Raw genomic sequence first — 13,888 nt, 5'->3', positions numbered from 1 at the left:
TAAACGAATCCCCAGTCACTTCCATGGCACAGTGGCCATGACCTTACATTCCAGAGGAGCCAGGAGCGAGCTCAGATTTGTGTCACAGCTGAGACAGCCACACACACAGGGTACGTACCACCATACAATTCCAGAAGGCTTTAAGCATTCATCCATCCACAGTAACACCTTACCTCATCAGAAGGCTTCTGGTGTCTGCCCACACACAGTAAGACCCTGTCTCTTCAGAAGGCTGCAAGTATCTGCTCATTTTGCCCTTCAGCCCAGTCTTTTATCCCCTCCTGTTGATGCCCTGCACCTGTGTGCCCTCTGTTCCCGTTGGTGATTGGTCAGTGCCCTGGGCACTCCTTACCTTCAATACCATTCACCTGTCCTGCACAGCTGTAGCCAGTTAGGGGTGAGGCCTCAGCTGCAGCCCCACTCCCAATTACCACAAACTTCTGTGCCCACATATTTATATGTTAAATGCAAAGCATACAGCATCTAACCCAAGAGAAAAACACATTATTCTCATTTTTCTAACACTGTCTGCTCTACCTGGCAATGAGTAAACCGTCCAAGATCTGCAAGGAACTGTTTTCTTCTCTTTGCTGTGTAGGGTCCCAGTCAATTTTTTCTCCAGAGGGACTGCAACCTCAAGTTATTCCCAAAATGTGGTTAGTAAAGGCAGCATTAGCATGACTAACTAGAGCATAGCTGTTGTCTTAAAAAAGAGATCTGAAACAGTGTCACGACCTAGCTCCTGATGGAAGACAAATTATTAAAGTAGGGAGAACACGTGCATTCTTTGGGATTTCTTCTCTTCTGCTAGGAACCAACCCAAAACCCCCAGAGAAATCAGCCACCTGGCTGAAAAAAAAGAGACAGAGGTACAGAGGGCAGCGTTTTCCTTGAGGAGGCAAGAGCAGCACCCTTGGAGCACCGGCCCCGGGCGGGGAGCTGGCTGTGGTGCGGCAGAGGAGGCAGCTGGCTCCGTGTTCCCGGGTGTCAGCACACGGTTACCCGTGGCCATCTCCGGCCAGCGCCGCACAAGGCCCCCATTGTGTCCCTGGGGCCGTCTGCAGCTGTCGCTCTTGGAGAGGCGCGGGGACAGCGAAGGAGCGCGAGTCCCTGCTCCTCAGGAACATGCCTGCCTTTGCTTCCTCCCGGGAAATCTTGGAAAGCAGAATCCGTGTGCAGCCAGTGCTGCCCCCCAGGCTGTCACTTCTGTCACACAGAGGAGCAGCACCATGGGCACCTTGCAAAGCATTCCTAGATGTACTCAGGTGATGATTTCTCTTTGTACCTCTCAGGGGTCAGCTGTGCTGCTTAATAAAAAATCAGCTTCTCAGTCACCTCTGTTCCATCAGCTGGGATGGAATTAACTACAAAAAGCCAAGCTTATTCAAATCATCACCGTGCTGGGAGTCAGAGCAGCTTGAATATGGTAATTCAAAGCAGCAGGACTTCAAAAAAGAGCAAGATATGACACATTTGTCAAGTCACTGCTCTGTTCTGAAGTGGAGTTTCTCTAGAACCACTTACTCTGAACGCCATGTGAAATTGCATCCATTTAAAACTTTTAAAGTTCAGGAGAATTGTGATGTAACCTTGACCCACATGAGGAAAAGAATGAGGTCTCCCCATTCACACTTAATGAAAAGCTTTTTCTGTTGAATGTGTGTTAAATGGCCACAAGTAGCTGTGACACTTAGGTCACCCTTAAGAGCCTTTAATTTAAAGACAGAAGACTCAGTTGACATTGGAAAACGTATGGGAAAAGAACCAAATAAGTAATAGACATAGGCCCAAACACACACACATTCCCAGATTTCAAAGCTACCAAACTACAGCAACACAATCACTATTTTTCATCCTGGCTCCAAGCTTTTTATTTAGAATCGAGATGGGGAAGATTAATTTCTTCAGCTGCTGCACAATTTAACCAGCCAGGAAGTTCTATATAGGAAAATTTTAAATGGCTTTGCATGTTGATGTGGTATTCCTTAAAAAAAAACAACAAAACAAACCAAACACCAAAAAAGAAACCAACTTGGAAGTTGTGGTTTCCTCCTCCACAAATGTATTTCCAAATGCTTTGGTAAATAAATAGAGCCTCCATTTCTTGGCACTGTTAAGCACAACACAGATTCAATTGTATTAAACATCCCTTATTTGATATATAGTTGGCTTAAACTTAAAATTAGGTAAACTAAACTAGAGCAAAGACTAGTGGCTTTGAAGTATCAATAGGAGGTTATTTGCCACCTGACAGACCTGCAGGAGGAGGAAGAGCCCAGCAATACACACAGGTAGCTCACAACCTGTCATTGTAACAAAAGAACTCCAGAGGCATTTTCATTAATTAATATATTTTCTGCATTATAGTTAACATATGTACTTTCTTTGTGTCATCCTTATTTCGTTAAGTATTGATATTTTGTTATATTCAGACATGAGTACATTTTCGAAGTCTTTTGCAATAAATATCATAAAATAATAGAGATTCACATAATAAATATTCTTTACAATAAAAAAAGTTTTAACAGACTTTTGTCTTAAAAATAGTTGGGATTCAACTTTGTGTTTTATACATAAAATATACAAAAAAGGACCACAATTTGTGGCTAAGGCAATAAAACAGGGACAGAATAAAATTATAAAGTACAGAGCAGAGCTAAACTCACTAAGCCAAAGAATCACAAGAGACTTGAAGGATTCAAGAACATTTAGGTGACTCAATGACACCTGAAGGCTGTTTGGATATATGAACACCACCAACTTTAATATGAACTGATACTGACAGACTATAAAAACTGGATTAGGAGGGTGGAGTAGGCAATATCCTTCAAAGACTGGACAGCAGAAGAAACAAATGAGTATGTTGCAGCCACAATGTCTCCAATGTGAAGATCTACATAGTGTAGCAAAAACTGAAGTTACACTGAAAATGTAAAAAAAAAAAAAAAAAAGAAAAAAAAAAGGCTGGGCAATTCTCAGGTCTGAGAATGTTCCAAAAGTTAAGAGAAAAAGAGAGAGGGGAAAAAAAAAATGCAAAAAGAAGCAGGCTGCTTATAGAAGAGTCAGGCCTTTGATTTGGTGAAGCCTTTATTTTACATCCCTCTCCAGAAAGAACACACACAAAAAGTTATTTCACAATCCAGCTCACTCAGGAAAGTTATTCTTCCTTGGCACCCAGGAGGTTAAGGAGAAAAAAACCATAACTTGCTGAGAACAAAAAAAAAAAAAAACCATCTTTGGGAAGATATTCACAGAGCAAGAAGCTTCAAGAGCCCAGTGAGCCCTCACTGTCTCTTTCAGGAGTGGTTCAGTTACAAACTCAAAGACCCTGCCCGAAGGAGTGGCAGGTGCAGATCCCAGGTCCACACTTACCAAAGAGCAGCAGTGACTGCGTGAAATGCTCCACACTCAGCCAAGTCAGCAGGAGGAGGAGAGCAAAGATGCAAGGGGAAGAGCTCATGTGTCTGGAGTTGGGCAGACAGAAAGGAAAGGAAAGCAACAGTCCTCCCAAAATGGGAGAGGAGGGGGGAAGAAGAAAAGATGGGGAGAGGGAAAAAAAAAAAATCAGCTACAACCTGAAAAACTGAAGTTGGAGGAAGTAAACCTCCCTCCCAAAATCATGAGGGCTTGCCCTGACCCCGGGAGGGGCAGCTCTCCAGTTTACAATAGACTGTGTTGGAGTTCTTGCACCGGCAGCCCGGACGATTGACGCGGTCATAGCACCCCCGGCAGAGTTTTAGGCATCCTTTGGCCGGAGGGTAGCAGAGCAAGCAAGGCAGGAACAAGGACATGGCTCCCATGCACAGGTACCTAGAACAGCAGTGTGCCTGGGAGCAGGAGCAGGGATTATCCGCGTACGAGTCCCCTTCATCGTCGTTGGAACAGTGGTAGAAGATGCCTTTGACCAGGCACATGCAGGTGCCGTACTCCACCATGCTCTCGGCCGAGCACAGGCACTGCCGGTTGCAGGCCAGGCAGGAGGGCAGGGCCCGCGGCGCCGTGCACTCCCCGCACTTGCACTTCCCGCACCGCTCGCAGATGAACTTGTGCTGCGTCAAGTCCTCTTTCAGAGGCCCCTTCAGATCGTCCACGATCAGCGCCGACTGCTTGGGCTGCGCCCGGATCGTCCGCTCGGATCTGTGGCCGGAGCCCGGCCGGGAGGGCGGCGAGCGCCCCAGCAGCCCTTGCTCCGAGGAGGCGCTGCTGTTGCTGCCGGAGCTGGCCGCGCTGCCCGTGCTGGTGGAGCGGCTCAGCACGGGAGCCCTGGCGCTCTGCTGATGGGCCGCGTGCCCCGCCTGGCCAGGCCTGTGCTCGTAGTTGTTATTCACATTAATCGGTATAATCTCGTGAGTCCTCTCATGCTTCTCCTGCCTCGGCGCCGTCCGTGGAGCCGGCTTCTTCACCACCGACGGCCCCTCGGTGTATTCGTTACTGCCCCTGATGGCCTTGATCTGGTCCAGTGACAAGATGGTGGCGGGCTGGCCGTCCCTGTCATAGTCCAAGCGCTGCCGGCTGTCCAGGGAGGGCTGCTGAATCACCACCAGGGAGCCGCCGCTGCCGTGCTGACTTTGGGGCTCCATCTGTAGTGATCTCTGCTGCTGGCATTCAGCGGGAACCTGGCATGCATCTGAGATCCTGAAATAAGGAAGGAGACAGAAGGTGTAAATAAACACTGCGTGTGTACATATACACACGTGAGATCAAGGGCAGCGGAGGGATAAAGCACCGGATACTTTCTGAAAACAGAAATGATCTGGCAAAGCCCAAACTGCCCCAGCCACCTGGTACTGATCACTTTCAGCAGGGAATTACAGCAGTGCTGAGGATCTGGCCAAAGTCCAGTAATGGGGAGAGTCTGGGTATGGCATCATGGATCAGGAATGCAAAGGAGACCCCATACCATTTGAAAAAAATTTAAAAAATAAAAATTCAGTATTAACTTGTATGCTTTCTTGGCAAGCCATGGGAAGTGCCTCTCCCTTGCTACTGAACTCAACATCTGTCTCTAGCAACAGCCATTCCGAATGCCCCTGACACTGAGCTGGAAACAGCCAAGAACACCACTACGGTCATGTTCCCTATGGCAGAGTGAGGAACGAGCCCAGTTCTCACTCTTCTCCCTGAATGTGCAGCATCAGAAAGCTCCACAGATTTGCTTCCTAGTGCATTTGGAAAGTCTCCCTCTTAAAGTGACGTATGTGCATTACAGAGTCCTGAACTAAGTGCTGTCAAGTGGCCAAGACATTTTCTGTGAGAAAGTAACTCAGCCTACACATCTAATATGCTCCTTTATAAAATTAAAGCAAGGGTGCAAACAACCTGTTTTCAAATATTTCCTGACCACAGGCCGGAGTGTGAAAGAAAAATGGGGTAGAAAAGGCTTAGATGAACTAGGTGTCAAACAAAAAGTACCTGAGCATTCATGGGAACGTTAAGAGCAGATAAAAACCCCTCAACAAGAACCTCAAAACACAAAGAACAAATCCATTTTCAAAAGAGAGATTGAAAGCTTCTCAAATAAACAGAACATCTGCTCGTCTATCTTTTAAATAGCAGGAGAATAGTAGAGATGTTACACGTTTCCATCCCTTTCCATCCTGCCTAGCGAGAGACATGAGGGTTGCAACACTGAGGAAACTGCAGTGACAGTTCTGCACCTACACAAAAATGTAGCTGAGTATTTAAGTGCCACATTTATGCAGGGAGCCAAGACTACAAACTGCTTTTCTTTACTGTCAGCCAGAGGAGAAGTCCCTTTTCACACTCCCCCCGGGATGTGTTTACCTGAAAGCAGAGAAAGGTGAGTGCTATCACGCATTTCAAAACCTCATCCAATAATGCTATGAGAGTGTCTTGCGTACCCAGACCACAGCCAGCATGGAGCTGTTCCCCACTCCAGAGAGCAAAAGGCACCGTGGTGTGGAAGCACAGGAAGAACAAGAAGAGGAAATGTTTCTTCTAGCAGGCAGTCACCATGGGCAGAAAGTGACAGCGTCTGCCGTGACACAACATCTTTGTCCTCATGCAGTAGTCAAAGATTTCATTTTACATCTAACATCACCTGTGTGGGCTTTGTGGTCACCAGATTAAACAGAAAACCAAACACTCTCGCTTCTAATTCACAGAACAGAATCACAGGATGGCTTGGTTGGAAGGGACCTAAAAGACTCTACAGAGTCCCAAAGCCCCTGGCCGCGGGCAGGGACACTTTCCACTAGACCAGGTGGCTCAGAGCTCCATCCGACCTGGCCTTGGGCACTTCCAGGGACGGGGCATTCACAGTTTTTTCCTGGGCCAGTGCCTCACCACCCTCCAGCAAAGAATTTCCTCCTACCCCACACAAGAAGCAGCCTTCCTCACGAGCACTGAATACAAATCCACAACAGACCAAGGGTGAATGAATGCGAAAAGGGAAAGATTTACAGCTGTACCAGCCAGGAGCTGGGCTCCCTAGGGGATGAAAAACAATATCCCAAGAAAATGCGAAAGACATCCAGTGCCATCTTTGGGGGGAAAGTGCAACATCAACGCGGCGCAGACTGACAAGCCCAGCTGCAGACCGGGGCGAGAGTTGAACCAGCCACCTCCACCCCCGCGCAGATCGCTCGTAAACTGCTTCCCCCCCGGACAATGAAATAAAAACGAGTAAAACAAAAAAATAAAATAACGTACGGCGCAGGCGGCGAGAGCCCTCACGGTTCTGCACCCGGGGCTGCGCTCCCTCCCCGCACCTCGGGGGTGGGATCCCGCTTCCCTCCCCTTCTCCACACCCGCTCGGACACGCCGCCAGCCCCCCCCGTCCCGCCCTGCTCCGCCCCGCTCCCCGCAGCCCCGGGCGGGCGGCGGCGGCGCGGCGCCCTCTGCGCCCCGAGCGGAGCGGATCACGGCGCTGACGGAGAGGAAGGAAGAGGAGGGGAAAAGGGGAAGAAAAAAAAAGTTATGAATGAAAACACAGGCTTTTTTTTTTTTTCCCTTTCCTTTCCCTCCTTCTCTCTCTCTTCCTCAGGGGAAGGCAGATCTTAGCCCGTCCCTGCCTCGGGAGGGCAGATTACCTGGCGCTTAAAGCGGCAGCCGAGCGGCCGCTCAGCCCCGGGGTTTCCCCGCGCTGCGGCTCGGCACCCCCGCCTCAGCCCCTCCGGCCCCCACCTGCGAGGAGGGCTTGGGGGTGTTTTTGACGTTCTGCTCGTTCGCAGCCGGACACAGTCCCTAGCGAGCCTTCCCGCAGCAGCCCGGTGCCTCCATTCCGGGAGGGGGACGCTGCGAAGGTGGTCGGGGCCGCCCCTCACCGGGCGGGCGCCGCAGCGCCCCGCGGCACCTGCTGGCTGCGGCAGCGCCGGCCCCGCTGTGAGCGCACGGCGGGTCCCAACTTACTGATGTGCAGGGAGCCACCGGGAACGGCAAATCCAGCGGGCGGGGGGCGGCGGGGCCTCGGCTCCTCGCTCTCCCGGCCCCCGGGGCGGGGAACGCCGGCGGGCTGCGCTCCTCGTCCCCGCACAGCCCTCGCTCGCCGATCTCCAGGTCCTACTGGGCCAGCGGAGAAAAGCCCCGCTCTCCTGCCCACCGCAGCTCCCCTCTCCCGGGGGTCAGCATGCAGCGGCCCCGGCCGCCCGTGGAAGCGGCGCTCTCCTTCGGCCGCAGCTCTCTCGGTCCGGAGGCGACGGGGAGCAAATCCAGCCCTTCCTGCAAAGCGGAGTGTTTGGATCGAGCCTCAGGCGGCTGCAGGCTGCGGCAGGCAGCGGGGCTTGTTGCGATGCAGGTCTCCGGGAAGAGGCGGCGGGTGCGCGGCTCCTGCTCCGGCTGTTTGTTATTTCCCTTTGCGATCGCAGAGTGCAGCGCTGCGGTCCCGCTCCGGCGCTCGGCTTCACCGCATGGTCCTTGCCGCAAGTCCCGTCTGGCAAAGTGCAACCACAACCTCTGGTGCGAAAGACTGGGTTGGGTTTTTTCTTTTTTGTTTTGATTTTTAATTTGCTTTTTAAAGCGATCAAGAAGCGGCTCTGGCTCTCCAGGCAGAGCTCAGCGAACTGCGAACGAAGCCAGAGGCAGCGCAATGCAATGGCCCTGCGAGCTCCCCGCACAGAGCCATGTGCTGGCTGTCGCTGCCGGGGGCCGAATGACAGGCTCGGGGCAGGGGCAGGACGCGGCGGGGAGAGGCGACCCCGCACGCCGCAGTCTGGCACCGAGGTCTCCGCAGGCTCGAGAGGGTCGCGCAAAGCTCCGACGCGCCGGAGACCCCGCACCGGGCGGGACGGGGGAGCACCGAGCCGGAGCTTCTCTGCGAGCAGCGAATCGCGCCCGGCTCAGCGCTGCCGGCCCGGGGAGCCGAGCCCCGGCTCTCCCGCCCGGTGCCCCGCGGAGCAGCGAGCGCGGCTCGCCCGCACCTCCCGCACGCCTCGCAGCGCGGCCGCCCCCAGCGCGGCGCGGGGAGCCCCGGCCGCCCGCCCGCACCTGACCCGGCGGGAGGTGGGTGCGCGGCACGGCGAGCGCCGCCCGGGCTTACCTAGGGCCGGGGTGAGCGCCCGCCTCCCGCGGCACATTGGCGGCGCGGATCCAGCCCGGGCAGTGCCGGCAGCCGCTCCGCGCTGCCCCGCCGCCGTTCCGGAGTGACTCGGGCCGCGCCTCGCCGCCTTTCAGCGCGCAGCCCCCGCCCGCCGCCGGCCGCGCCCCCCTGATGTCAGTGTGCCTCCGAAATCCCGGCGTGGATTCCCCGCCCTCCCGCCGGGAGCCGCTCCCGCGCGGGCACCGCCGCTCCCGCGGGCCGCCGGGGAAGGAAGGAAGGAAGGAGGGAGGGAATGAAGGAGGGAAGGAGGGAGGACCTGCCCCTCTCCGGCCCCGGCCCCGGCCCCGCGCTGTCCTGCAGCCGCGGCTCCTCCCGGCCCCGAGGCCCCGCCGGCAGAGGGAGCGCCCCGGAGGCTCGGCCCGGCGCAGCTCGGAGCTGCCCGGTACGCACACGCTGCCCCCGCCTGCGCTCATGGAGCTGCCGCGGCACCGCCGGGCACTGGGCTCTGCTGAAGGGCTGAAGTTCTGCTCCTCTGACAGCGTTACAGAGAGATTCCTGACTGTGTTTTACCGTCAGCGCCCTTCAAGCCAGGTGGAACAGCCCTTCGTTCACATTCACAAGATATTTTCTGCTTCTTTCAGACTATTGCAGAGGTAGCTGAGGACCCGAGAAGAGCATTCCCTCTTGTCATCCTGCCATAAGATAGGAAGCGGCTCTTCCCATCGTTTTACAGCTGACACTGCAGCACCAGAGACGATACGGGTTATCGACCCGGCTGTCTCTCTCCCGCCTTTCCAGCCCTGCCTCGGCAAGGTCCCATGCAAAGCTCCCCACTGCATCTCTGCCATGGTGCCGAAGAGATACAGGGATGCTTTTAAAGCCAGTAGTTTTATGGCCAGATATTACCTTTTACGTATGATTTTTGGGGGTTTGGTTTGGTTTTTCTCATTGAGTGAAGTTTTTAAACAGGCCACCAAAAGAACATGGCAAAGTGATGTAAAGCACATCCAAATTCTGAGAATTATTTCATAACAACATGTAAAGTATTGGAATGGTTGAGACTTCCAGTACTTGGCTAAACACCACTCAGCCTTAAGTTTATCTGAAACTACTAGCAATCTCTTTCAGAAAAAAAAAAAAAAAACCATTCTCCCATCTTTTGCCCCAAATAAAAGAAGTATGTGCTAAGGATATGTGGAGCTGCTTAGCAGGAACATACATCCAAAAGCAAACAATCCCTACAAATAGGATTGTACCACAAAGGGGGAACTCGGTGACAGTCTGTGCACCCAGCTCACACTCATGGATATAGCACAGTTGTTTTCCATTAAACTTCCTTAAGTTTGGAAAGAAATCACCTGAACTGCATTTTTGAAATTTCCATTATTATGCACAACCTTTACCTGAATCACCTATCTCTCTATGAAATAAAATTTACATGCATTAGAGGTTCTATACTGAATACTAGAATATAATACTAGTGGTAGTATGACTCCTAATACTTCTGAGTTTGTAATTAACGGATTGCTGATACAGACAAACCATAAATACCATTCTCCAATGACAGAGGCTCAAAGGACAAACAATGGCATAAAAATCCTTGGTGTGGAATGAAAGTACACCAAATCAGTATTAATATTGCTGTGGGATTTAGAAAGCGTGGTTGTTCACCAAAAGCATTCTCAGGTACACCTTGAGCACAAAGTACAAAATCATTTTCAGTGAAATCCACCTGAAAACTTTGGAACCTATAAAGAGTTACAAAAACCTATGAAGAGAAAAAAAAAATCCAACTGAAGAACCAAAGTGACTAAGAAAATTAAAAAAAAAAACACTACTGCAGAGTAGTCTTAGTGGTGTGAGTTCATCTTGGAGCCTTTGGAAGTAGCAGGGCTCTGTTCTCACAAAAGTTCATATACATTTTTCCTAGGATACAACCCTAAAAACACCTCAACACCTCTCCTTTCACATCTCTAAAGCCAGGACCACCTTAAAAAAAAATCTATGCCAAGTGTAAGAGCTTGATTTTAGAAACATAATACCAGGCTTAAATGGGTCAGTCAAATAACTAAGAGTACTGGCAGGTGTTCACTATCACCTGGCACCTGAATTAATACTTCACTGAAAGAAGGAAAAACCCTCCAGCGATATCCAAAGGCTCTCCACAGGCTCAAGCAAACATTCCTGCGCCTCACAGAAGTCCATCTCACTAGATTATTCCTGGAAATTATAGCAGTGAGAAGTTCTGATTAGAAAAAGGAGAGCTACATTCTGGAGAATGAACTGGCACCTCTGGCTGTATCCTAGCACGGCCTTAATTTGAGGATTGATGCTCAGGCAGGAATCTGATGCAACCAAGTTATTTTCTATCCCCAAACCATCATCTAGAGGTGGCTCAGCTGACACCAAGTCAATAGAGACCAGCCCTCTATGCCCAAAGGAAATCCTTCAGGAAAACCTGCCAGAATGGGGTTCAAGAGACTGAATGATGGCCAAGAGCAGTGATCCAACCCCTGTTTCCACTTTCACTTTGAGCATCAGGTACTGGAGATAATCCCCACCCTCTGCAGTCAGATGCTACTTCTCCCTCATGGCAGCCCAAGTGCCAGAAGATGCAATGGACAGAACAAAACCACAATCCATGCTTAGCTTTATGTTTGGTTTTCTTCCTAATCCACACCTAGAAGCAACTTTTATCTTTAGGCGATTTAAGTGACCTTTGTAAAGATGCACTGGATAAACTGTGATCCTCCCACCATCAGTAACAGCTATTTCCATGGATCCCACCTGGAAATATTATTCTATTTCTCCCTAAGCAGCATCTCTTAGCCTTGCTAAGGCACAAATCCCAGTCCAGAAGGAAGACACACACTCAGCCCCAGTCACAAAGCCAACACGGCTTTGAGGAGACTCGGCAGGGGAAGTGCTTCCCTTTATGCATGTTACTTGTCACTTCATAACCGGTCTTCACAGCTGAAACAACATTTCTAAGGTTACAGAGAAATTCAAAGGCAACTAAACACCCCCCTCCATTAGCATTTATAACAAAATTATGAACCAAATTGTTGTGCCAGTCTTACCTGTAGCATGTGTAGCTCAGGTCCTTCCCTCACCAGTGATGATCTTGCAGAGGTGGCATCAGGAGAACCGACTGGAACCTGCAGCTCCCCAAAGCTTTGTGTGTCAGCAACTTTGAGTTTGTGTCAGGTGGAACTTTGTAGTTGTCAGTGCTTGAACAGTCTCAGAAACTCTGAATGCTTGTTGGGACAAGACTAGCATAACTAATTTTTTAACACACCACTAGGCCTATATATACTACAAGGCAAGAGGAAATGGCCTCAAGTTGCACCAGTGGAGATTTAGATTGGGGAGCAGGAAAAAATTCTTCACTGAAGGCACTGGAACAGGCTGCTCAGGGAGCTGGCTGAGTCACCAGCCCTGGAGGGATTTAAAAGTTGTGTAGATGTGGCACTTAGGGACTGGTCTACTGGTGACACCGAGTTGATGGCTGGACTCAATAACCTTAAAGATTTTTTTCCAACCTAAATGATTCCATGATTTAAAAACTCTCCAACAAACCAACAACAGGCTATGGAACACTGCTGTATAACAAGTGCTGTGGGCAGTTTCTCAGCAGCTCTCATGAAATCTTGCTGGCCCTGGCTTAAGCTGGTGCATGAGATAAACAGAGCTGCTCCCGAGAGCCAAACAGCATGAGTGCTGTGGTGAAGGCATACCCTGACACGTACAGTGAATCACTTCAGCATAAGGAAGAGAAAGCGAAGGCTGATGTGGCAGCGTTTCCCATCACACTTTCTACCAGACAGGTTGACCTTTATCTGAGATCAAAGGCACGGGTGGCTGGGGATTTCTTCAGCTCCTGTGTAGGGGCTGTTCTCAAAGCTCTCTGAAGACGCGCAGCCCGTGCGCCGCTGCCTCTTGCCGTCACCGCTCGGGCTGGGGAAAGGCACACAGGAAATCCTCAGTTACAAATAGAACCTGTAGTTTTCACTTCAGGAGATAACATCAGTTTTTCTTAGAGGCAGAGGAGACAGTGAAAGGCAGCAGCCAGGCAAACCTCCAAGAACAAAGGGACGAACCTCGACGTGAACCTGCCTCACGAACATTTGAATGTGGAATCAAAGCACCGGGGAAATGCTGCAGAGAGAGGGGTTTAGTGTGTGCCCAAATTAAACAGGAGGAAAATGCCAAAGTCTGTAAAATAGGCTGAGAGTCTGAGAACACACTTGCCCTTCCCCATCTCCTGCACTGTATCAAAGAAACCAGTAATTTTCCTTGGGTAACCACAGGCAAAACTTCACTCTCCTAAGGGTAGGCCACAGCAAGTCTCTTCATTTTCCACCACTCCTTTGACATAAAGGCAACTTGGTACCTCTACACCTCTTCTTCAGGTACCCATGGTTACTGCTGTCTGATCAAGTTTAATCTTCCTTGGAGAACTGCCTCTCTAGCCTTCATGTGTAGCTGCTACATGGGTAGCATGTGCACAAGATATTCTAAGCTACTGACCATATCTTCCTCACTTTGTATTAATTGTTAACTATTTTAGCTACTATGACTTCATCTGTACAAACAGCTTTGTGAAAAAGTAAAATTGCCATTATTACTGAATACCAATAATAACTTACTCTCATCTACCATAAATTACCTGCAAATCCTTGCCTCCTGTCCTAGTGCTGAGCAAACTGCCTTTTCCATTGCACACAGACACAGACCTTTCCCATTTCTGCTGGAGAAGTGGTGTCTTCCCAGGAGTGGGCTGCTTCACTGGGGGAAGAGGAGAAGCTCTCTGCTGATTTAAATACATGGCTCTGTGCATGTTTTTATTATCTAAGCACTTGTGGCGACTGGGGTGTTAGCACAGCTCCAGGAATGCCTCCTGTTTATCAGGTTGTGCAATCTGTCACTGTCAGCTGAAGGAGGTCTCGGGAGCAGCGTTTCTAATTTGATTTGAAAATATACATGGAAACCTGAGCCTGCTTTTAGCAAGAATGATGGGGTTGGCCTAATGAACACAATCTCTCTTGTCGCTCTCGAGAACAGCGTGTCAACAACCAAAGTTTAGGTTCCCTCCGTGGCTGCAGCAGCTTCTGTGGGGAAGCAGTAGCCTCACGTCTGTGTCGTGTTCTTGGTTCTGCTTTACCACTGAAAAGCATTTCAGAGAGATTTTAACAGGCAAATGCAAGCAGGGAAGAAGTTCTTCCATAGATCTCTTGAAGGGAAGTTTGCAACAGGCAATTTTTTTTTTTTTTTAACGTCAACTTCTTCCTCTGAGCCTTCATACACTTGTGTGGTACCAAATGGTGCTAAAGTGTGTTTCTAGAGAGCCAGTTCTCAGATAGCTCAGAAACTGTCACTGCTTTCCCACCA

At 50.4% G+C, this 13,888-nt stretch overlaps 1 protein-coding gene across 6 annotated transcripts; it reads right to left on the bottom strand.

Moving 5' to 3' along the window:
* Positions 1-2,331: 2,331 nt before the first annotated feature.
* Positions 2,332-12,489, bottom strand: SPRY1 (sprouty RTK signaling antagonist 1). 6 transcript variants are annotated; one of them, XM_077176744.1, is made up of 2 exons: positions 11,578-12,489; positions 2,332-4,635 (listed from the first exon to the last, which is right to left on the bottom strand). In XM_077176744.1, exon 2 carries the CDS (start codon positions 4,578-4,580, stop codon positions 3,618-3,620), a length of 963 nt encoding a protein of 320 aa, XP_077032859.1. In that variant the 5' UTR covers positions 4,581-4,635; positions 11,578-12,489; the 3' UTR covers positions 2,332-3,617. The 6 variants fall into 6 exon arrangements, with proteins under 6 accessions (XP_077032859.1, XP_054489547.1, XP_077032858.1 ...); XM_054633572.2 differs by lacking the exon at positions 11,578-12,489 and adding an exon at positions 8,498-8,654; XM_077176743.1 differs by lacking the exon at positions 11,578-12,489 and adding an exon at positions 7,372-7,499.
* Between the last annotated feature and the right edge of the window lie 1,399 nt (positions 12,490-13,888).

The sequence above is a fragment of the Agelaius phoeniceus genome, chromosome 4, assembly GCF_051311805.1.
Source record: "Agelaius phoeniceus isolate bAgePho1 chromosome 4, bAgePho1.hap1, whole genome shotgun sequence".
Classification (NCBI taxonomy): Eukaryota; Metazoa; Chordata; class Aves; order Passeriformes; family Icteridae; genus Agelaius; species Agelaius phoeniceus.
The sequence above is the reverse complement of the archived record's forward strand: the minus strand, read 5'-3'. Positions and strand labels throughout refer to the sequence as shown.